Consider the following 22,200-nt stretch of genomic DNA (forward strand, 5'->3'; position numbering starts at 1 on the left):
GTTTTTCTTTTTTGTTGGTAAAAATCTATTTTTCAAGGTTGCAATTTTTTTATTTTTTATTTTTATTTTTATTTTTTGTTTTTGGGTAGAAATATAATCACGCTAAAAATGCATATGAACAAGTAGAAACAGTAACACCTAACGACAAAACCACTATTTTTTTAATTATAAATAATAATAAAAAAAGGAAGCATACGGAAATGGGTTTAGAATGTTAATCGCCGTTTTCATGGTTTCCAGAAACTGAAAAATTTTGAATGGCTGAAAACCATTGAGTAAGACATCTTTATCAATTAACTACGCTTCCTATGAATTTTTAGTGTAAATAAAATGCAATTTGACGACCTCGACAAAAATGATTCGCCAGATGATTATTACCATAGCGTTAAGTCCGGGTGAGAGAGCCTTGCCTATAGAGGCTCGCATAAGCTTTGGCTTGTCTGTGTCTTCAGATAACTTCAACTTGTTTCTTCTGTTTTTGGAAATGTTTTCGTAGGTCTATAAACTCAGTTTACCAAAACAATGATAGAAGATGGTTATGATGCTGATTTATGTCGTAGAATAGTAATATCCCAGACGCTAATATGCCATAAGGTAACTATAAAAAGCAAATATATGACATAATGATAAATTAAAAAGAAAATTGACGGAATGTTATTAAACCAAATATGGCTAAAATAATTCTGCTCTTAAAATTAAATAAAAACAGAAAGAAACAAAATAAAAATAAAGTGAGAATTTGATAGCATTTTATTTGAAAAAGGATAAATTTTATTCAGACATCCAATTTTGTCTTAATTACAATAAAAAATGTGTGTGGAGAAAATGAAGAAGTGTATTTTGTAATGTGAACCTCTATAATCCCCAAGTATAAAGTCTACTTTCTCAACCACATAGCCCAAGTTCCAATCCCTCCAACCCTCAATAAAATAAAAGATAAAACAAAATAAATGTTAACTTCTAATTAAGCAAGTGTTGCAAACATGGACTGACCAAAAAAGATGTAAAGATGGAAAGCCTCCACACTGGGGTTGTACATATATACATATACTATACAACAATATAATTTGGGAGCCATGCTATTGCCAACAGAAATAATTAAAAGCTCAAAACCTAAGCCTTAAAATAAATTGATGACTATTCTTCCGCTTTACAACAAAAGGCGACAAATATTTGAAAAGTACCATAGAACATACATTACCTGGACTGTAAAATGCCTCTATAGGCCGCAAAGTTCAACTGTTGTTAGAAGCCAGTAACTTATATATATTGGTAATAGCACCAATATCGGTTCTTGGAAATAACAAACGCAACAAGGGAATGATAGATGAGGATTTAAGCTCAGGCTTGATTTTATCAAACGCTGCTTTAATTACAGATGGAGCTGGTACACCAAACCACTGGAGGTACCAAGAAAGAAGAATTGGACCTTTGTCTCCCTCAAATTCTCCATTTGGCCACCTTCCGGAGTTCAAATAATTACAAAGACAATCCTTCAATCCCTCTGAAGGGTTTAGGAGATCTTCCACTCTCTTCCTAATAGATCCTATGAAGTAAGATTGAACAATGCCACCTCTTGAAGTGGTTAATCTCCCATTCAACAGAGCCTCATTGTATGCAACTGCAATCTGGAAGCAGAAATGTATTTGGAAAATGTGAAACTAGAAACAAGGCAATCCATGATTATCAACCAACTTAATAAAAAGATACAGCAAATGAATTGTATAGCAATATGCCATCCGAAAAAAAAAAGAAAAAAGAAAAAAAGAAAACTACATTCTGTAGTTGATCAACTAGAACTAAAATTTGATAGAACACTCCAAATGTAGATGCGGAAACTAAATGGAACTAAGCAGATCGCTTAAATGAACAATCAACAAAGTGCTTAGATTAAGAAAATACCTTTAAATTAGAGATAAAGAGCGAGTCACTTAAGACAATCGTACCAGTGGTAAATTGGTCTGCCATTGACCCAATTGTTGTGTACAACGACAAATATACCTGCATAGTAGTCATGAGAATATACAAAGTTTATATTATGAGTTACCAAATTAGCACATTCAATATCCAAAGCATCATCAAGCTGCTTTGAAACATTTATATAATGAATGTGCTCTATTAGAATAACTTATAAACAGATCATCTTTTACATACTAACCATTAAACAATAGCACTTTCATAACCATTATTAGACAACCTTGACGCATAGAGGTAATGTTCTACTCGAAAGCATGATAAAATCAGTTTATTCTTGCAAAGTTACCTGTAACAGGGCTGGTCTGTCCTTGCTCACACACTCAAATAAAACTTGCAAGCAAAATTCCTGGAAACCAACATCGCTTCTGCACATGTTTTATATTACTGGTTATTATAGATAATCTCACTTAACAAGTAGCAAAGAGGAAAAAGTAGTAGCAGCATCCCCTTTACTTGTTCTATCATAGTTAGTATAGCTAAAGTAGAACAAGTAGATAGATATAGAGAGAAATGGAAGCAGTGCTAATGATGCATCAACACGGAGATGTTGCTGTAGCATTGTCATTCTGTTGGTTGGCGATCATTGTCCTAGAATGAGAGGTAATAGGGGTAAAACTTATTTTTATGGAACTCCTGTTTCTACATTGAATTTTAAGTTGGCAGGGCTCTATTTTTTTTTTTTTTTTTTTTTTTTCCCCCAAGCAGATCATCATGTTAAAATTTTAAATTTTCGGAGCCCAATTTTTCAGGTGGATGATTTTTGGACTGATTTTAACACTTCTTATATGAAAACAGAAATCTGTATTAAAATTAGATCTATATTTAACAACCAAGGAACATAAGATTTAGAACTGCGTAAATCAAATGATTATTTTCAATATGCATGTCTTGGGATTTAAAACAGATTAAAGGAATAATAGAGATTTTGCATTTATCCAGAAATGATAAAAAGAGCTAAGTCCAGAAAAAAATTGAAAAGAAGAAGTTATCAAAACCCCAAATACATTGCAATGAGCATCTCCAACGGCATGCCATTGATAAAATATAGCACAATACCCCCATTTGGTGTCTCCAAATGTGGTATGCTATATTTCGGCAATTCCAATTTTTTTGGCATTGGGTCCAATAACAATAAAGTATGTGGGACCCATAACCTTTTATTGAAATAAATATTATTGTTTGTTTTTTATTTATAAAAAGTAGGCCCATCACCATTTAATAAGGTTTCGGAGTACAAATGCTAAAATTCAGTATTGGCATGACATTTACCATTGTAGAGCTCATGCCAATACCAAGTTTTAGAAACCATTGGAGATGCTCTAAAATGACAAATTAAAAGATATAATTAGATTTGAATTGCATGCTCAGACAAGGCCCTACAAGAGCACCCCCAATGCTTCACCAACCATTTCTAATCCAAGTCATGTTCAAGGAACATGGTGCTAAACTTGAATGTATAAAATAATAACAGAAACTTGGACACTTGCCTGCTTTTCAAAGAAGGATCACAGCAGAGTTGTGCAAAAGCAATTAAGCTAGGATCAGATGAGAAGGTACTGACCAACTGGTCAACAGTAACCGAACCAGGTCTGCTGCCACCATTAGTGCATTGATCACGTCCTCTTAAATTTGTCAAACCAAAGACCTGGATCAAAGAATTTTTTCCTTTTTTATGGAAAGAAATAGAAATTTTTCTTGAACAAATCCTAGTCACTGTTAAGTGGTGGTAAAGTATTGTAACCTTGTGCATTGCTCGTGACAGTAGTGACTGGCAACCTATGGGATCATCCACATATGAACAAGCTCCCACCTTTCGCTTAATGTAGAGAACACCAGAGTCAAATGGATTATTCTTGTCGCCAAAACTCCACCAAGGTTTATCTGTTCACAGTATTAGAAGAAATATCTTAAAGCAAAATGAAATAACAGAAACAGAGCATGTTTATCTGTCAACAAAAAAATATTGCGCAATCAGAAACATTATAAATTTGCATAAAATAACAGATTAGAGCAGCTGCATATGTTAACCTTCCGGGGAAAAATCCATTACTTGAGACCAGTATCGAGGGCCACAAACACGTATCGTCTTCAACTACAACCAGAAAGATATCAAGCAATTCTTCAACGTCAGAACTCAAATTTTACTAATACAAACAAAAATAAAAGGCTCAGTGCAAAACATTAATAATAAAAACTAAAAATGAATATGAGGCAGAGAGAAACAATCAAGGTCGTCAACAGGAGTTGCATATTTGTTCTCCACTCTGTCATTTACATATTCTCTTGAGATATCTTTCTGAACTCCATAAGTGATCCTTTCAAGCAGTACAATAAATTTTCCATAGAGAACTCTATGCAGCCATCTCAATCGAGCGAGACAAAAATGGGGAAACAAATGCTACAAAACCATAGTGGAGGAATTAAGATTTTTTTCCCAGTGTTTATTCATCGACTTGAAACGTACCACAGCGCGTTCTGGCAGAATGCAGGGGGTAACCTCACAGAAACTTGTTTCAGCATAATGGTCAGTCTCTGCAATAGTTACTTCAAGTGGGGCATATACAGGTAGACCAGTGTCAACATCAACTGTCTGAATCCAGCGAGCCTCTGTTGCAAGCACATATAGATGCCGGAATGCCTAAATATGGTACACTTCCTTCAGAAACACAATATGATAAAAGAAGAAACAAACAATTGGACTCATGAGAGGAGATGAAATACAAATCTTTCAATTTGCATAACAAAATTATTATTAAAATAGATTAAGCTTTCCATCTAATAAATCTGATGGATTATTTTCATTAAATTAGTAGCCAGAGCATTTAAGATATCCCCAGGAATATCATTTACATTTTCGGGAAGAATCCAAGATGCACAAACAAACTGAAATATGACCTGAGTTTAGCATTTTAAACATTTCAAGTACCTGGAGATGACATCGATTATCATTTGGTCCACTAGGCAAACGTGGGTAAAGAGAAATCAGCAATGCAGCAATCGAACTGTTGCCTGTTGAAAATGTTTGCATTCCTCCTCCAAGAAACAAAAAACCAATTGCCAAGCTTACCTACATTCATCAGGGTTACAAAAGTAAAAACAATTAACACTCTAAAAGAGAAAAACCATTTAAAATGACCCATTCCATTTGGGAATGACTCCATAGGAATCACTTATCCTAGAGGAAGTGATTTATAAAGAATCATCTAATTGGTGTTTCTTTCAAAATCTCCAAACAATGAATTTCTATAAACGACATGACCAAAAAGCACCTTCATAATTTTTTGCCAAACAATAGGAAGTGCTTTTATCTTTTTAAAAGTGATTTTGTGCATTTTAAAACCACTCCAAAACAGGCATTTAATTTAATATAGGCAGTCGTAGTGCATTGGCCCAGATGCAATGTAATTCATCTGAAGATTACCATTGTCAGACACTCAGTATCTACAGCGACGCTGCAGAGGCCAAAGGCTGAGATTCTAATGGCTGTGAGGATTGAGATTGCTTACATAAGCCAGAACAATCATGAATGATGAAGAATTTATATACTCTCAAAGAAGAAGTTAATTTGAACATATTTCTGTTGTACACTATAACAGACAACCTAGTCAATTTATCTAATATATAATGTACGATAATATGCTTGTCTTCCCATGCATGACATATTATTTTAGCATCTAACAGCTCTACTTCCATGCTAAAGGAGATTCACATAAAACCACTAAACAAGCCTAATTATGGGTTTGACATCACAGACTATAGATATAGAAAATGAAAATTCATAGAGGAACTATGATATTTAACAAACTTGTCAAAAACTTACAGCCATCTGAATACCATAATTAGCATGACCATCTGCAGAATTCCTGCTGCGGAGAAATCTTAAAAGCCTGAAAGTTTGTAAATGTCCAGAACCAGCCATCACCTGCTCTTTAAGAATGTTATCCACACTTCCTCTTTTCCAATGATAGAAAACATAGAAAATGGAGAAAAAACAAATTGACATACCACTGACAGGGAAAGAACAATAAGATGAAGGCACATTTCCAATGTCCCCCGATCAACATAGTGAGACAATCCCTTTGGGAAGGTTCCACTTGTCACAGAAATTGGCTTGATCTGAAACCAATATAATAATCATATTTACTTCAAAGATGCGATCATTTTAGTTGAGCATCACAATGCTGACCGAAAGACTCAGACCGACCTCATTTAAAAAGTAGAGTGCATAGTTGTACAGTAACTCCTGAGCGTTCCCATCCTTTGTACCAGCAAATCTCAGTCCTGCAATGATAAAGATGATCATCTTCAAGATAAAGAAAAAATTAAGAGAATTTTAGTAATTTCTTCATCTGAATGCAGCAAGAGAATCATGAAAGCTCATCAATTTTTTATTTATTTATTTTCTTTTTAGTAAATACAATTTTTTAATGCTTGTAAAACTAAGACCATATCAAAGAAATTTTCTAAAAAAATTTAGGTCTTATCATTTTGTACTATTTCTCATATTTTTATGTTAATTCCTCTTAAAGAATGCACCAAGAACTCCCAAATTCCCAATGTACAAGATTACATTTATATGCCTCCAAGTGAGATTTAATAATTAAAAATATTTCCAGTAGAAGAAATCTACAAAACTACTATGTGTTTCGCATAAAATAAAAATTTCTAACAAATGAAAATGAAAATCGTACCAAGGGAGATACATGATCCAGCCACTATATGAATGTATGCTTGCACAAAGGCTTCAGCATCTAATTCATCAATATCAATAGTATCATCCCCAAGGCCTTCCACACCATTTTTGACAATATCAGGTATCTGAGACTGAACCCAGTCTTTGGAGGGATAAACCCTACAAGGAAGCAATTTATCAACTGAGTAAGTGACCAAAAAGCTATAAAAATGCAAGTTCAACTGATGGATTTGCTAGAAGACCAGCATTACCTGCTCCACATTATCAAATTCCGAGCAATGACACGAAGCATAATGAAGTCAGGCCTTACATATTGCAGGTCAAAATGAGAATGAGGAATAGAGAGTTTAGACACTATTGCTTGTGATTCTGTCTGTCAAAACCACAGGCCAAAGTGAGAAAAACATGATTTTTTTTCTAAAGAAACATGATGCATTTTGCAAATATGACTATAAGTAACATATTCATGAAAGTTTACCTTCAAAAACATTAAAGCAAGAGCAATTATAGCTCCAGGTGCAGTGACATCAATATTGACTGCATTTCCATCCAGCATCTACAACACAATATTAGCCATTGGACAAACAATGTCAGTATCAGCTGCTAGTCAGCAAATGTTAACCCATAAGTGTGTTTGCAGAAATAATTGCTGTAGTGGATAGATTGATTAAGACAGAGCTAGAATTAAACTAAACCTGTGCAGTAGCACGATTATGCTCATCTGTTGACAGTGTCGAGGAAAGGGATCTTTCCTGACAATAAAACAAAGAGCTGTTAGTTAAGACATTGAATTCGACCATGTAGAATCATAAAGAAATAAACTAACATGATACAATTATCGATTTAGTGTGTTTGGACGTCAGAAATGAAAGAGCAGCAAACAAATAAACAAAACAAAAAAATGGGATTAGCAGCATACATTATGCACTTCTTTGCCACCGATATAGTGGAATAATCGATCAACCAGCGAGTGCATTATACCAAGTGCATCATATCCTCGACCTTCATTTACAGTTACATGGTTAGTCATGGCCAACATTGCACATTTTTTAATTGATATAGGTTTCTTAGAGTCCATACCCAAGGCAACAAGGCCCAGTGAGAATCCAGCAGAAACAGCATAACCTTCCCTTTCCAGTACATTATCTCCTGCACTTCTACGTCCTATTTCACTCTGTAAAATTAATCATATGAAACTCTTATAAAACACAGATGAAATAAACATGTTCCTGAGGAAAGTTTAAAACAAATACTAAATGACACGTATCCGTACATGATTAGAGCATAAAAAACAAGCATGATTATTAGGTAAGATATATTAACATCATAATGCTTTTAAGAAACCCAGTTTCCATCCAACAGAAAGTTATCAATATTATCTTCAACATGGCCATCCACTAATAAACATGTTCTGCCTAAATGTGGTGAGTGATATAGAATTATCACTTAATCAGGCACAGATATGAAGAAAAGAATAAGTCAACTCAAAATAGTCTACCGGAATATTCCAGATAGAAATAAGTGATTATACTTTGTTAACGTCTAAACATAAGCATCAAGAAATAATTCATCATCCTTTATTAACATCTGAGCATAATAATCTGGACAGCACTTTTTGACGATGCACATAGCCAAAAATTATTAACATTCAACAATTTTTGTCAGCTACAGAAGCACCAAAAGAAATCAAGATACCAAAAGAATCTGCATTGTTTGTGGGTGTGCTGACCCCTCATATAAAAGTCCAACTGACATTAGAGCTGCTGACTGAAACAACACAAAAAAGTACAATATTAAAATCAATGTATGAAGTACAATATCAAAATCAACGTATGAAGGATGACCAGACAGCCAGCTGTAGTAAGAAGAATAATGCAAGCATGTGTTATGAAGGTTAGGTTTCACAATATTTGTTCTTGGTTTACAAATATTGAGGATAAAAAGAAACTTTGGAGTGAGTAAGAAAAAATCATGATAAGTACCTGCAGAAGGGTTGGCAACTCCAGCTCTGGAAAGGCAGATGGATGTCGAGAAGGTATATGGACATAAAGAGACTACCAAAATAATGTAATAAGTTAGTCAGCTTTCACCGTCAAGTGATAAGTACATATAAAAAATAAAATAAAATAAAATAAAGAACAACAATAATACAAAAATGATTAGGATATCTCAAATTTTAACTGAAATGAGTAAATCCATTATTTGAGTTGTGTTTAAATTAATGTTCAACTGGCTCAATAAAATTGCCGAAGAATAAAGTGGGAAAAGTGATAACATGTTCAGACTGTCTAATTATCAGGGTAACTGGGCAAACAGTGACTTACCCAAACACGACAAATATAGTGAACTAAAAGAAAATAACTTATAGACATTGATAAAAGGATAGGCAACAGCATTAACCATGAAAAGCAAAATGAAATAGTCATTCCATGATTTGCCAGCTGATGTGACAATATTTGACAACAAGCAACCAAATGGTTACATTTTCTCATCATGAAAAAATCCAATGCTTAAACTGAAAGGCAACTAAAAAAGCAGGCAGCACAGGCATCATGTATTTCATAAATAAACTTGCACAAAGATTACAAGCTCCATCCATGACTTCAGATGATCTGTTGAAATTAACATATGAAATTCAAGTATTCTTATACATTGTAACTTACTTTTGATATTGCCGGTTGCATAGTCCCTCTATAAGATGCAGCTAGGCCAAGCATCAATCCAACCGTTGTGCTTTCATGTTCCTAAGAAAATGCAAGTGTCAGAGAAAGCATAATGGTTTCCTAGAATATAAGCGAAAACATTAAATTCTTGAATGGAAGAGAAAACACTAAGGTTACATTTGGTTGACAGAATGGTTATTCTTAAAAAAATAGTATTAGAAATTCCTAGGAATAAGAAAATGTGGAGTAGAATTCTTATTCTTTAGTTTGCTAGCAATAACAAAGTATAACATTGGATAGGAAAAAAAAAATGGCAAAAACACCAGCGCAAAAATTTATATATATATAAAAAAAAAAAGAACGAAGCATAAAAATAAAAAACAATATAAAGTAGCATGTTTTTCTATTCCTTTATTTTAGGGAATTCAGATATTCTAAACTTTTTAAAAGGAATAGGAATTCCTTATTTTGAGGAATTGGGATTTCATCAAAATAGATAAGCCCAATTTTAAAAATTCAATCAAATAAAGGAATATCAAAATTTTAGGAATACATATTCTAATCCACAAACCAAACATAGCCTAAATTTTTTTAAATTAAGAATATAAGATTGAAAATATATATATATATATATATTACATGCTAAATATGTCGATAGCAATTAAACAAGTACTCAACCTGTGCTAAATACTGGTATATGTCAGTTATATTTAAAACACGCAGATATCCATGTAGCCCTAGTGCAAGAAGAAGTCCAGCATGAATAGCATTGGGCACCTCAGGTCTGTTATATATAATCCAGGTTCTTGACATTTTACCCTGCAAATGGGAAGTTTACACATCAATTATACAATTCAAGATATAAAACTTACATGTTAAATGATACAAATAATCAAAAAGGGAGAAATAAAACATGTGAGGTTGAGTTTTTAAAACATATTGCTCATCTGTCTTTAATCATTGTAAGGAAAAAGATCTCAAAAAATTGAAATAATTTTCCACAGCTAAATTAATCATTGAAACTTAAAAATAAAAAACAGACATTTACTTGAAAAAAAAAAAAAAAATCATAATTCATACTTTCCAGCGCATATGTCTAGCATCAGATAAGTATATAGAGAAAATAATGATAAACCTGAAGGGGAGCCAGCCTCAGACCAGCAGCCACAGCATTGTGAAACTCAGGCCAAGATTTAATCTCTTGTACGTTCCTTACATTTGGGTCCAGGTTTACCTTTCCATGGAAAAAATAATATATGTACAAATGTAAGATAGACATGCAAGATCTTCAACAGATCATGATATGGTAAAATGTCGAGAATATCAAATGAAGAAAGTAAAAACCAACAATAACATGCCAATGAGCATCTGCACATAGGAAAAACTATATATTTTAGCTTCCAAATAAAAATCTAATTCAAAGTCACCAATAGAATGTTGCATTGGTAGTAAAACATGAAGAACTAGAATGAAATAATTAATTGAAAGCTTTATCCAATTGGATAAAGTTTTGATCGGGTCCTAATAATAAGCCTTTAAGTTTGACAAGCAAATGCAGATGGAATTTACATATAATACACCAACACTTAACATTGTTCTAAATGAAACTTTAGCATTTTACCATATTTATCTTGACAAGTCAATTTCATTACTTACTAAAAAATATGTTCTTTAGATCTTCATACACTTCATACATTTCAATGGTTATTTAGTAATTGCATAGACATAATAGGGCAACTTTGGTCATCTCAAGGCCAAAAAGTTCTCCATCCTTTTCAATTTGAAATTGATAGATCAACATAATATTTCACCAAAAGCTTTCCAGACTTGCTATACAACAACAAATCAGTCAGCAAAGTTGAGAATCCAACAACATTGCACATATCGGATGACAGTTTTTTGTCCAATACAAGGGGAAAAAAGGGCAAAGTTTGCATAAGGATAAACATAAAAGGACCACCAGTAAATAACTAAAAATAAGTTCTCAAAACGTACAGTTGCATTTTGCTGGGCAGGCAACCGGCCTGCTAAAACAAGCTTTGGGACAACAAAAGCCTGCAAATAAAATCAATCCAGCACTAAATCTTCAAAGCTTTCCTGAAAGTTACAATACAGACACACAGACAAACACACAGAGAAGCGCTACCTCTGTCAAAAGTGTGTATATGGTTGCAAGGGTAAATGCCCCTCGGCCAAGAGGAAGTGCAGTGGTTCTTTGTGCAAGTTGCCATAACTGGGCCTTTATCAACAAACACAAGAACAGCAAAAGAATGAAATCATGCATTAGAATAAATCTGTAAACTACGCAAAAAACAGCAGGGATTTTAATAAGAAGTTGTGATAAGAAAGTGCAAAATAAAGAAAATTTTGAAATGCTTTTGAAATATATTACTACTAAATCACCACTAATCCCAAAAGTTTCAAATTGGCCACTCAAAATGTAAGCACATTAACAGGGAGAAAAGAAACCAGGCCTTACACATGCCAAACAACTCAAACAGCTATTCAACAAAAATACAAATTCAAATGGGGATAACAAGGATTGAACACAAGATGTCTCAGTCACCAAGGCTATGATACCATGTTAAACTACTACTAATCCCAAAGCAAGCCCAACAATGTATATCAAGCATATTTTTTTAATAACTACAACTTGCCCTTTCAGATTAACCAAATAACTGAAACATAATATGAAAAAGAACTAAAAATTCAACGTAAAATATAGGATCAAATAAGGTGCACCTGTTGAATGTCCTGATCAGAGGCACTAGGATTAACAGATGTTTGAATTGCCACAGGTCTTGCTGAGCACAAAAGGCGTCTAACCTGATATAAGTAAACCAAACCAGCCAACAAATATAGATGGTTAACAAGAAAGCAAAATAATCATCATTAAGATTGAACCATAGATGTGTCAGCCAAAGTGACCTTCCATAATGCTAAAATAGTGGTATTTGTAATTAGAAGTGTCTCATGCCAACATCTCAACCATTGAAATGCAATATGGATGACGTTCAAATCACACGACCCACAAAAGAATAGGTGAAACACAAATCAAATAACAATAACAACAACAAAATTCATAATGTTTATTTTTCAAGAAAAGGCATTTGATGATCAACACTACATTAGAAAAGAAAAATGCCCCATTTACTGTAGGGATTAGAATCATAAGTCCAATCACCATAACACAATTAAATTATTATATATATATATATATATATATCTAGCTTATAGATAATCCTGGAGCTGGAAGGTAACCCCTCAAAACACATTTACATATACACTCAGCCAGAGTACAGACATACTCTACATGGATATACACTGTACATATGCATGTAGTTTGAACTGTATATGACCGTCTGTTTGTGCCGTAGATACGCATAAACATAGAAATAAAACTATTAGGCTACAACAAACAACCATACAATATTTACTATAATTCAAGAATAATCACTTCAACGTAATAATGTGCACTGAGTGATGAACTGTTAAGGGAAGAATAAGGGGAACATGTTAGAGGCAATTACAAAGTGTAAGAAGTATATGAAACAAAATGAAAAAAAAAAAATATATATATATATATATATATATATCCTAACAGGATTTGTTTTCAGCAGATTTATATATCGCATTCAGCATAAAGAACTAAAAATGACCTCATTCAGTCGCAAATCGCGGCCATAGCGGAACTGTGTGCTAGAGCTGAAAATATGCTCCATACCATCTATCATTGACCCATCAACAGAATCTGTATCCTCAAACTTGGTACCATCCAATCCAATTGTATCAGAAACAGTGGAAGGAATGGTCACTGGATGCAAATGCAGCATGTAAGGTGTAGACATAGAGATTAAATTCACGTTAGTTTGAGTTTTAAATTCTTTAGACTTGTTTGAACGGGCCAAAGATGACAAAGCCAAATCCTCTCTGCCAAGCAGGATATACGCAGCTGCAGGCCAGTCAATTGGAGGAGATTCCCGGCACTTATCCAATGCCTGAATGCATAAACAAATAACTACCCGTAAGGAGAAAACTAATGATTTAAAAATGACAATAACGGAATATTTAATGCCTATATATTCTAGTGACATTTATGCAGCCATAAAATATTAGTATCGCAATCAAGAAAGCAAAAAGTAGTTCTTCCACAGAGTGCAGGAATATAAATAAACCTATATATGCATATAGCAGTACATTCGCTCAATTTTTCAGATATTTAATATCCTAGGGGGCTCAATAGAAAATTATCTTCCTGCATCAACATTATCTTAAGCAGTAGGCCTCCAAACCATTAGGTAAACTTACAGGCACACCTTGAACAGTATGGTAAGTATCAAATTCAAAGACCAATTTAGTACGAACATTGTTTAAATATTTCACATGCAAGCCTATATACATGATTGAAGCTTAACTCACATGTCGAAGAGGAAGAGATACACCGGAAGGAAGCAAGTCAAGTTGCTGCAATCCAAATCTTTCCCCAACCATTGCCAAGACTGTGAGTTCCTCGATTGTGCAATGTGATCCCGCAACAATGTTACAATAAACACCAGATGAAAGCTTCTTTCCTGTCTGTTTAGCACCAGATAGCAAACTATAGAAGGAGATTATCTTCCGGGCCCAGCTCACGACTGAACTTCCATCTTTGCGAATTAAAGATGGAAGATCATTAATATTAGCATACGCACATCCATGTAGCAAGCAGTCTTCAAGCCATCTGAATAAACTTGGAGGAGTCTTCCTTGAAAAGGGGGCTGTGCACATTCCAACTTTTACGGAAAAACAAGGAAAGTCACGGATATAATGATCCAGATAGCTTTCCTCACCCAAAAACTTAGCAACATCGCATAATAGAACCGCCAGAAGTTCCAAATCCCTATAATTACAAATAAAGTACCCTATAATGCGAGTAATGGATAAAGCAAAATAAAAAATATACTTACTTATGAGTGTGCTCAGTTTCACCGCAAAATGTAAATGCAATTTATTGAAGTTGAGAAAGCTCAACCCTAAATCACATATAGCAAGCAGATCCATCAGAGTGGTTTCCTCAGCTAACACAATAGAGCAGTAAATTATAGGCATAAGCAAAGCATCCTAACCCTAATGTCCATTAAATGCAAAAAATCTTGAACATCTGGAGTGGCTTATAAGGTGTAACCCTACCTAAGCTATCAATTTTCAATTATCTTAGTTTTCTTTGGATCTTGTGAGTTAATAAGTTGGTAAGCAGTATACCACCAAGTATCCTTCACATCACAATTCTGATAAATACATTATTGTTTATTTATTAATTTGTCATGGGATCTATGAAAGAATGCTAATTACATGACAAAGTGAAGACACAACAGAACAAATAAAAAGAAGAGTCAAAACTGTTTTAATGAGAGAAAAGTGTAAAGCAAAAAGGACAAACAAAATAATGTTTACCTCTTACGAAGAGTATCCAGCTTCAGATTCTCATATACTGCATGCAAACAAGCCAAACTCTCCACCATTAGCTCAGAGTAAAATGATGTTTCTAATTTCTGTTTACCATCTAGGTTTAACCCAGAGGAATCAATTTCTTGCATATCGAATGATGTCACAGAAGAAACTCCATTAACAAAGTTGTGTTTGCAGAAGTTTTTATGGAATTGGCTACTGATAAGGAATTCCCAAGCTGATTGAGGCTTTGATTTGAAATGCTTTGACGACTTGACAGAAGATCTACACATTTGCAAAATAATACCACAAAAAGAGTCCCATTCAGAATTAGCACCAGGATCAGCCTCTGCCATATAGGCTGAGTTACCATCTTTCCAAAGAAGACCAAGAAAATGGCTATAGAAGCTGGAACTGAGCCCCTCAGCCATTGCTGTGATACAATCATTTGCCAACAAGGATGAAGGACTTCTCCGCAATGCACAACGAAAGATCTAGGTATTAATATGAACAATAATAAAGTCATCAAGGCAACATAGATAACTTAAAAGAAGAAAAGAAGCATGAAAAGGCCAACATAAATTCAAAGAATAGACTCAAGTCCTAACAGGCTTGCAAACCAGTTCGACTTCAAAAATTAAAGAATAGCTGCTATAACAAACATACAAATTAGCATACCTGCCCTTTATTTACGATAACATTTACCCGCCCCTCAATTGCATCAGCCAGTCCTATTATCTTCGGGTGATGGGACACTGATGCTGTTTCCTGAAACTCCAAATTATGTGCAACCCTGGCTTTACTCAGACCAGAAGGCAACAAATACCTACATAGGCATTGTTTCCCTGACTGCAATTATAAAATATGCCAGTTACAAACATGTAACCAATGATGCAGAAAAAATAAAATAAACTAAGTAATTAACTCTTGATATCACGTGGAAAAAGAATGAAAGTGGAGAGGAAACGCAAAACAAAATGATAAAAAGATAAGTATGGTACACCAGAAAAGAGTTTAGGAGTTGTACAATCTAAGATGTGGAAATTTGTCAAAAAGAAAGCATCTTTTTATTTCTTAGAATAATTAATAAGGTTTATGCATGGACAAGCTGGACACAATGCAAACAAACCAAGCCTACTCAACTTTAAGTGGGGAAACCCATCCATTTGTGATGCGATTCTCTTATGAAAAATCAGAACTCCCTTAAAAGAACAGTTCAGAAGTCATATTCTCAAGAAAGTGAGGTAATTCCTGCTTCGGAAGGAAGGAGGAGAAAAATTAAATGAAAACACATGCAACAATTAAACATCACTAGGTCCCCCCTTTGAAAGATGGTCATAATTAGATTATAGGGGCCAAATTGGATTAAGACACCTAAATCTGTTTCTAGATTTTAGGGATGCAAAATAAGAACAACTTCTAATTCCACATAAAACTCTGCTGAATAGGAAACAAAGTAGTCATCATGACTGAAACAACTATATAAGCATGTTTTTCAAATTTTATGATGGATGGAGGAAAAATCTGTGATTAGAGGCTTGAATTACTGAAAAGATCCCGGACCCGCATATAATTCACAACCCAAATTTTAGAAAAGTTTGAGCCAGTGTGTTTTCTGTTTTAACAGCAATTTTAATTTTTGAGATAAGAAAAAATGTAAAAAGTGTAAAATTACACCCCCAAATGCATATCCAGAAACTATTATCTAACATTGATCAGCAAACAATCTTGAATTATAAAATTATATTTTAGTTTCTAATTTCTGTTCCTAGTCCAAAGAACAATAACACAATGAACTATTTAAACAGCATGAATTGATATCGACCTTTATTTCTGCAAAATATTTCTCATTAAGTTGTTTCTGAGAAAAAAGAACAGGCCAATATTTATTTTCACTGGCTATTAAGATTTTCTTCATTGGATCTCAAGTTATTGGGTTTCAATTAAGGAAAATACATCTAACCAAATGGGTCAGCAATTTAACAGTTCTTGCTTGCTTAAGCAAATTCTAACAAATATATTAGGTTTTCAGTAGACATTAAACAATCAGGTACATGCTCCAATATAAGAAACCAAATGAAAGTATCACAAGTTTTTTTTCTCTAATGTCTCTATATCCAGTATGATCAGAATGAATTGATTTGCTAGATTTACAATTCCAAATCCCTGTGGGACCCTCAGAATTCAAAGAGATCAACAATGTTATCAAAACATGTAATATAGGCCCTTAATGTATATGGCTTACATAAAGAAGGAGGGAATTTTCTGGTGCCAAAACTATTATGTCTGAATATGGCAGCAGTCCAACTTTCACTCTGGCAAAATGGTAATGGAGAAAGTTGTGTCATGCCAACAAGTTACTTTCTTGTAAAAAGCATAAAAAAAAAAAAAAAAAGAAGTGAAATACAAGATCGGAAGGCATCATCAAGATTATAAGTTGAGTGATAAAAAAGGTATAAAAGGTGAGGAGAAAACCAATTTTACCTAGGACGTGTTACAATAACAGGAGCAGCTGCAACTGCAGGTATGCTCCAGCTCATATCCGGTTTAATGTCAAAGAGAATATCATTATTTATTTCAACACTTTGAAGCCTTACAGACAATAGATTCTTTTGTTCTTGGTGAAGAAAACAAATAATAGGAGCTGCATCATCATCCGTGGCAAGAAAAACCTAACAAACAATTTTAGGTAGTTAAAATCAAAAGAAAAGAATAAAAGGAACTTATCAATATGCACAAAAAATCATCTGTAGAAGAAAATGGCATCATTAATATCAAGATCAACTGATGCAGACCGTAAAAAACAATCTCTGATGAGAGGAAAATGCATGCAGTGTGCTAAATGATGAAACCATGATAGAAGTGAGGTGATACTCCAAAAGCACCGTAAGAGCTGGCATATACAAGAATAAAGTGAAGGCCAAGAAGAGAAGAAATGAGAGTAAAGTAGTAATTATGATTTTTATAAACAAACTAAGCTTAATCTACATAGTTTATGAATCCTAAAAATGTTTCTGTACTGCCTGATTACTAGTGATGATATAATAATATGGAGATCCTTCCAGTAGTTTCAGTAAAAGAGTTATTAAATGTGCTACTGTTCTTCCAGGACATACTTCTAAGAATGCTATCGCAATTCATAAACAGAAGTTACTAAATAAATTACTAACTCAACATTTAAGGTAAATGCTCCAAAAACAAAAGAAATAAATCAAATATAAAATGCAAGAGGCTCAGCTAAACATCAGCAACGCTAGTATAAATTATATTACTGCATAATAGGTACCAACGCCATGCAAAAGACTTTTAAGAATAAGCAACCCTGGCAGAAAGATTTAGTAGCAAACTAAAGGCCAGTTTGTTGAATGCGACTGGATTGGATTGGATGGGACTATTTCAATTCTCATCCGGTCAATTAAACTATTCATGAAATAGTCCCATCCAATCCAGTCCTGTCCCTTTGAACAAACAGGCAATAAGCACATTTAATCCACGTTCTCAATGAGAAACCCCAAACAAAAGCCCTACTTCAACCCAATACAAGCAGTTGTTAAAAAAAAAAAAAAAAAAAATTAAAAAAATTCAAATCAAACCATTTTTTCTAGTTGCTTGGGTGAATTTTTATCTCCTGCATACTTAACATGCTTATTCAACTTATATACCTTTAAAGTTTAAATCCATTAGTGAGATGAATCTTTCAATGGCCTTCTTTAATGACTATAATGGATGTCTACCAAAAATAAACTAGACTTAAGAACAAATGGGAGAAAGAAACTCAAAGCAACATCAACTGTCATAATAATTATCCAAAAGACAATTAAACTTAGTAAGTAATCCTGCACCTTACAAGCTGCTGCTTGGGCACCCTTCCCCTGCCAAATTCTACGGAAAGAGAATTGTTTTGGTATTACACCAGCCGGAACAACATCTAGCAAATTAGCACTTGCCACTTCAAGGTTAGAATTCATGAGTTCTGCAACCCACACAGAGTGTTGCATCTTTCCTGGCATACAACATATAAACATCAATAGATGGCATCCAAAGGAAAATAACAAGAGAGAAAAGCACTTGGGATTAAAAACCTTTGTTATATGATGCCATCAGAGGGATTTTATCACTTGTCCATATTGTTGTTTCATCAAACTCCTTCATTATGTTATATTTTCCTCTTTCTTCAATGTAAGTCAGCTGAAAAGTACAGGTAAAATAATCTATTTAATAAAAATAAAAAAAATAATATAATAATAAACTAATTGTAAAGGAGTAATTTTTACTAATGAAGCAATAAACTAAGAATACAGCAATGAAAATGGGAAGCAAAAATATCAGAGTGGAAACAAATGAAGAGAGGAGGGGAACTTTTAATGTACTTGTGGTTCTTCTAGTGGATCCTTCAAAATCAGATGCGACGACATTGAAGTCGTGCCTCCCTTGACAATATGATCAAATGCACTTGGAAAATCAACATTATGCTGTGGGCTGTGTCCTGTCTCTCGTCTAGGACGGGATATGTCCAATGTACCAAATAAAGGACTTGAAGATGAAAAAGGAAAATGAGTTGTCAAAGTTGTATCAGCTTGTTGCTGAAATAATATCCCAAAAGGAAGAGGCCATATTGATGTGATGTTAGGAGAGAGAGGAACTGAGGTTACTTCACCTAATAAAGAAAATTAAATTCTTAGAGCTCATTGACAACAAATTAGCCTTTAACTTCAAAATAAAAGCTTGCAAAACATCAAGTGTTATAGCTAGTTATCCCAAAAATATAAAAGATTTATGTTATCTCAAAACTATATTAAATGTATAAATTGAACAAAAAGCATGGTAGAAGGATATTCCCTGTAATCCCATAAAATGAATAAAACTAAGTTAGGACTTTCTGATACTATCACTGCCATTATGCAACAAAGAACCTATCATCGCACACATTTAACAACAATCATTAGTAGATAAGTTGTATCTTTGTTCCTGCTTGTTAAATTGTAAATCGTCCCAAACTTCCATTTGACATTTCAATAGGGTTTCTGAAATAGTTAGATACTTTTGGCACTTTTGTACTTCTAAGTTGAATCTTTGCATCCCTATTATTGCTACCCATCTGCTAAAGAATCGGTGTCCCCATCACTACCCCTAACTTTTATTTGAACTCATTATGATGACGATATAGTGATATAAACATGAGAGGATGGATTCTCACTACAGAGGAGCACATCCCATGGTATAAGAAACAGCTAAAATTACTTTAAAAACTTATTATTAAATACATATTGGTCTGCTCACCTGATGTACTGTAAAGTGTTAAAGAAGCAACTTGTAAAATACAAAGAAGCGCTTCAGTCATATCACCCAGATGACACCAGCATGCCTATGCATAGGAAGATTTTCCAGGAAAAAGGAAAAACATCAGTGGAAATTGATAAATCTAAAAATCAGTCAGACATGACCAAACCAAGTCAAGTTTTAATATTAAGAGAAGCTCTAATCAACACTTTCATCAAGGAATATATGCAATAGAGTTAATAAACTTTTGAAAATTAGATAGGAAACATAAAATATTACTAGCAAACAACCAAAAAGATAACATATAAAATTTAGAACCCTATGATTTTGACGTAAGATACATACTTGACCAGCATAAAGCATATAAATTATTCACTTTACCATAATTAACAATCCCAAGTCGAACAAAGTTAAAAAACCACATTTGACATACAAGGTCAACCATGATACATCATTAGTCACTGTCTTCGTATCATATAATCTCATATCCCAACTAGGTATATTTAACCCCCCAACCACCCCCCCCCCCCTCCCCAACACACACACACACACACAAAAATAATAATAATAATAAAAATAAAAAAAAGGGAAAGAGAAAGAGAAAGTACACTGTACAAATGAAACTTTGTTTAGTCCTTTTAGTAACAGACATCGAGTCTGCTGTAAAGGAAGAAGGAAAGTGCATCGGTACATAGAAAAGAACAGAAACTGCTGTGCTAGATCAAGCATACAAGTATATTCCAACCACCATGCAGAATGATATGACAAATACTTAAAGTACAACTACATAAAGAAACATTTCAAACCATTAGCAGATTTGCGCAATAGTAAGGTACCAAAAGATGAGAACAATGATTACATGTCAAACTATATATTATAAAAAAACAAAGGTTAAAATTCCTTATAATATTTAAGAATCAAGCAAGTATATGAACATTAGTGACAATTAAAGCAAAGTAGGAAATACCTTTGAAATATCAACAATATCTACAATTAATTACATACCTTGATGACTGGAGAGGGCAATGTGAACCTCTTAAATACTCGTGAACCGGTACTCCATATTATCCTAATTACCGAAAAAAAGATTCACATTCAGCGGGAAAACGAGAATGACCGTTCAATTAGCTAAAAATGTTAAGAAATGGTACCAATCCACTCAAAATTGCAATTCATACATGCAAATTATGCGATTATGTCTAAGCTCAAATCAGGGACGAAGTAAAGCACCGCATTTGAAACATAATGTGTACATATATACATATATATATTCAATTTCTTAACAATCAAACAGAAATTCAAGAAAGATCACCGGTTTCCTCTAATGAAAAGCTCGTGATCAGATCGATCGCTGAGTGCGTCGCTGGATGCATCGAAGTCATCGGCTTCGTCTCTGTCGCGAGTGAGTTCGGGGTCAAAAAGGAAGTAATCGTACTTGTCGGTGAAGTTATCGGCGGGCTTGCCGTCGAGAGCTTCGGCGATTAAGCCAAACGGCTTGAACTCGCCAAGCACAGCGAGCCGGCGAACGCCAACTGACATTTTTTGGGTTTTGGGGACGGTGAAGCTGGTAGCTGTGAGTGGTCTGAATTACTCTCTCCCGCTCTTTTTTACATTTTCCTATTTTCTTTTCTTTTTTTTTTTTTTTTTTTTATTCCCCGTTTTTGTGTAACGCGCGATCAGTGTCAATTTCAAACCCTAGACTTTTTGTTGCGTTTGGCTGCGAGGATAATCTTATTCTTAACCTATTATTTCTGCTGGCTCTTGCTTTTTCTTATTATTTTTCCTTTTTGTCATATCAAAATGGATAATGTTGTCCCAAAAAATATAAATATAAAAGTAACTAATTCTTATTTACCAAATGATTTGTTTATCCGATAAAAAAAAAATATGATTTGTTAATATTTTTTTGACAAAAAATAAATCTCAAAAACGTAACGATTGGTAATGTATATTTAATTGACCTGGCCTATATTGAGTTTTAAATTGAAGCTACATCTAGCAAATTACCATATGACACTTCAGGGTTATTCATGAGTTCTACAACCCGCATACGTAGTGTTGTATCTTTCATTGCGTATAACATATAAACATCAACAGATTGGCGTTCATAGGAGAATAATAAGAGAGAAAAGCACTTAGGATTAAAAACCTTTGTTATGT

General features: G+C 33.8%; 1 protein-coding gene across 2 annotated transcripts; it reads right to left on the reverse strand.

Annotated features, from left to right (window-relative positions):
- Window positions 1-937: 937 nt before the first annotated feature.
- LOC107413881 (anaphase-promoting complex subunit 1) lies at window positions 938-21,729 on the reverse strand. 2 transcript variants are annotated; one of them, XM_048469837.2, is made up of 37 exons: window positions 21,353-21,725; window positions 21,046-21,109; window positions 20,041-20,125; window positions 19,131-19,417; window positions 18,843-18,948; window positions 18,603-18,763; window positions 17,245-17,432; window positions 17,006-17,075; window positions 15,439-15,609; window positions 14,767-15,254; window positions 13,753-14,212; window positions 12,993-13,331; window positions 12,076-12,159; window positions 11,480-11,572; window positions 11,329-11,388; window positions 10,469-10,567; window positions 10,012-10,152; window positions 9,334-9,414; window positions 8,653-8,724; window positions 8,366-8,437; window positions 7,751-7,844; window positions 7,590-7,672; window positions 7,366-7,422; window positions 7,149-7,226; window positions 6,922-7,043; window positions 6,669-6,829; window positions 6,182-6,258; window positions 5,983-6,093; window positions 5,798-5,899; window positions 4,904-5,044; window positions 4,442-4,615; window positions 4,006-4,069; window positions 3,719-3,858; window positions 3,465-3,622; window positions 2,264-2,342; window positions 1,903-2,001; window positions 938-1,628 (listed from the first exon to the last, which is right to left on the reverse strand). In XM_048469837.2, the coding sequence occupies exons 1-37, from the start codon at window positions 21,577-21,579 to the stop codon at window positions 1,236-1,238; spliced, it is 5,481 nt and encodes a 1,826-aa protein (XP_048325794.2). In that variant the 5' UTR covers window positions 21,580-21,725; the 3' UTR covers window positions 938-1,235. The 2 variants fall into 2 exon arrangements, with proteins under 2 accessions (XP_048325794.2, XP_024927501.3); XM_025071733.3 differs by lacking the exons at window positions 938-1,628; window positions 1,903-2,001; window positions 2,264-2,342; ... (1 more) ...; window positions 3,719-3,858; window positions 4,006-4,069 and having other exon boundaries at window positions 4,495-4,633; window positions 21,353-21,729.
- Window positions 21,730-22,200: the final 471 nt, after the last annotated feature.

Source organism: Ziziphus jujuba, chromosome 8, assembly GCF_031755915.1.
Source record: "Ziziphus jujuba cultivar Dongzao chromosome 8, ASM3175591v1".
Lineage (NCBI taxonomy): Eukaryota > Viridiplantae > Streptophyta > Magnoliopsida > Rosales > Rhamnaceae > Ziziphus > Ziziphus jujuba.

Coding starts and splice junctions, on each gene's coding strand:
- LOC107413881 (XM_048469837.2), bottom strand. CDS start 21,579: ATGTCAGTTGGCGTTCGCCGGCTCGCTGTGCTTGGCGAGTTCAAGCCG. Junction 7,845..8,365: donor AAACAATGCAGATTCTTTTG/GTATCTTGATTT, acceptor TTAATTTTACAG/AGTGAAATAGGACGTAGAAG. Junction 4,070..4,441: donor TTCTGCCAGAACGCGCTGTG/GTACGTTTCAAG, acceptor TTCTGGTTGTAG/TTGAAGACGATACGTGTTTG.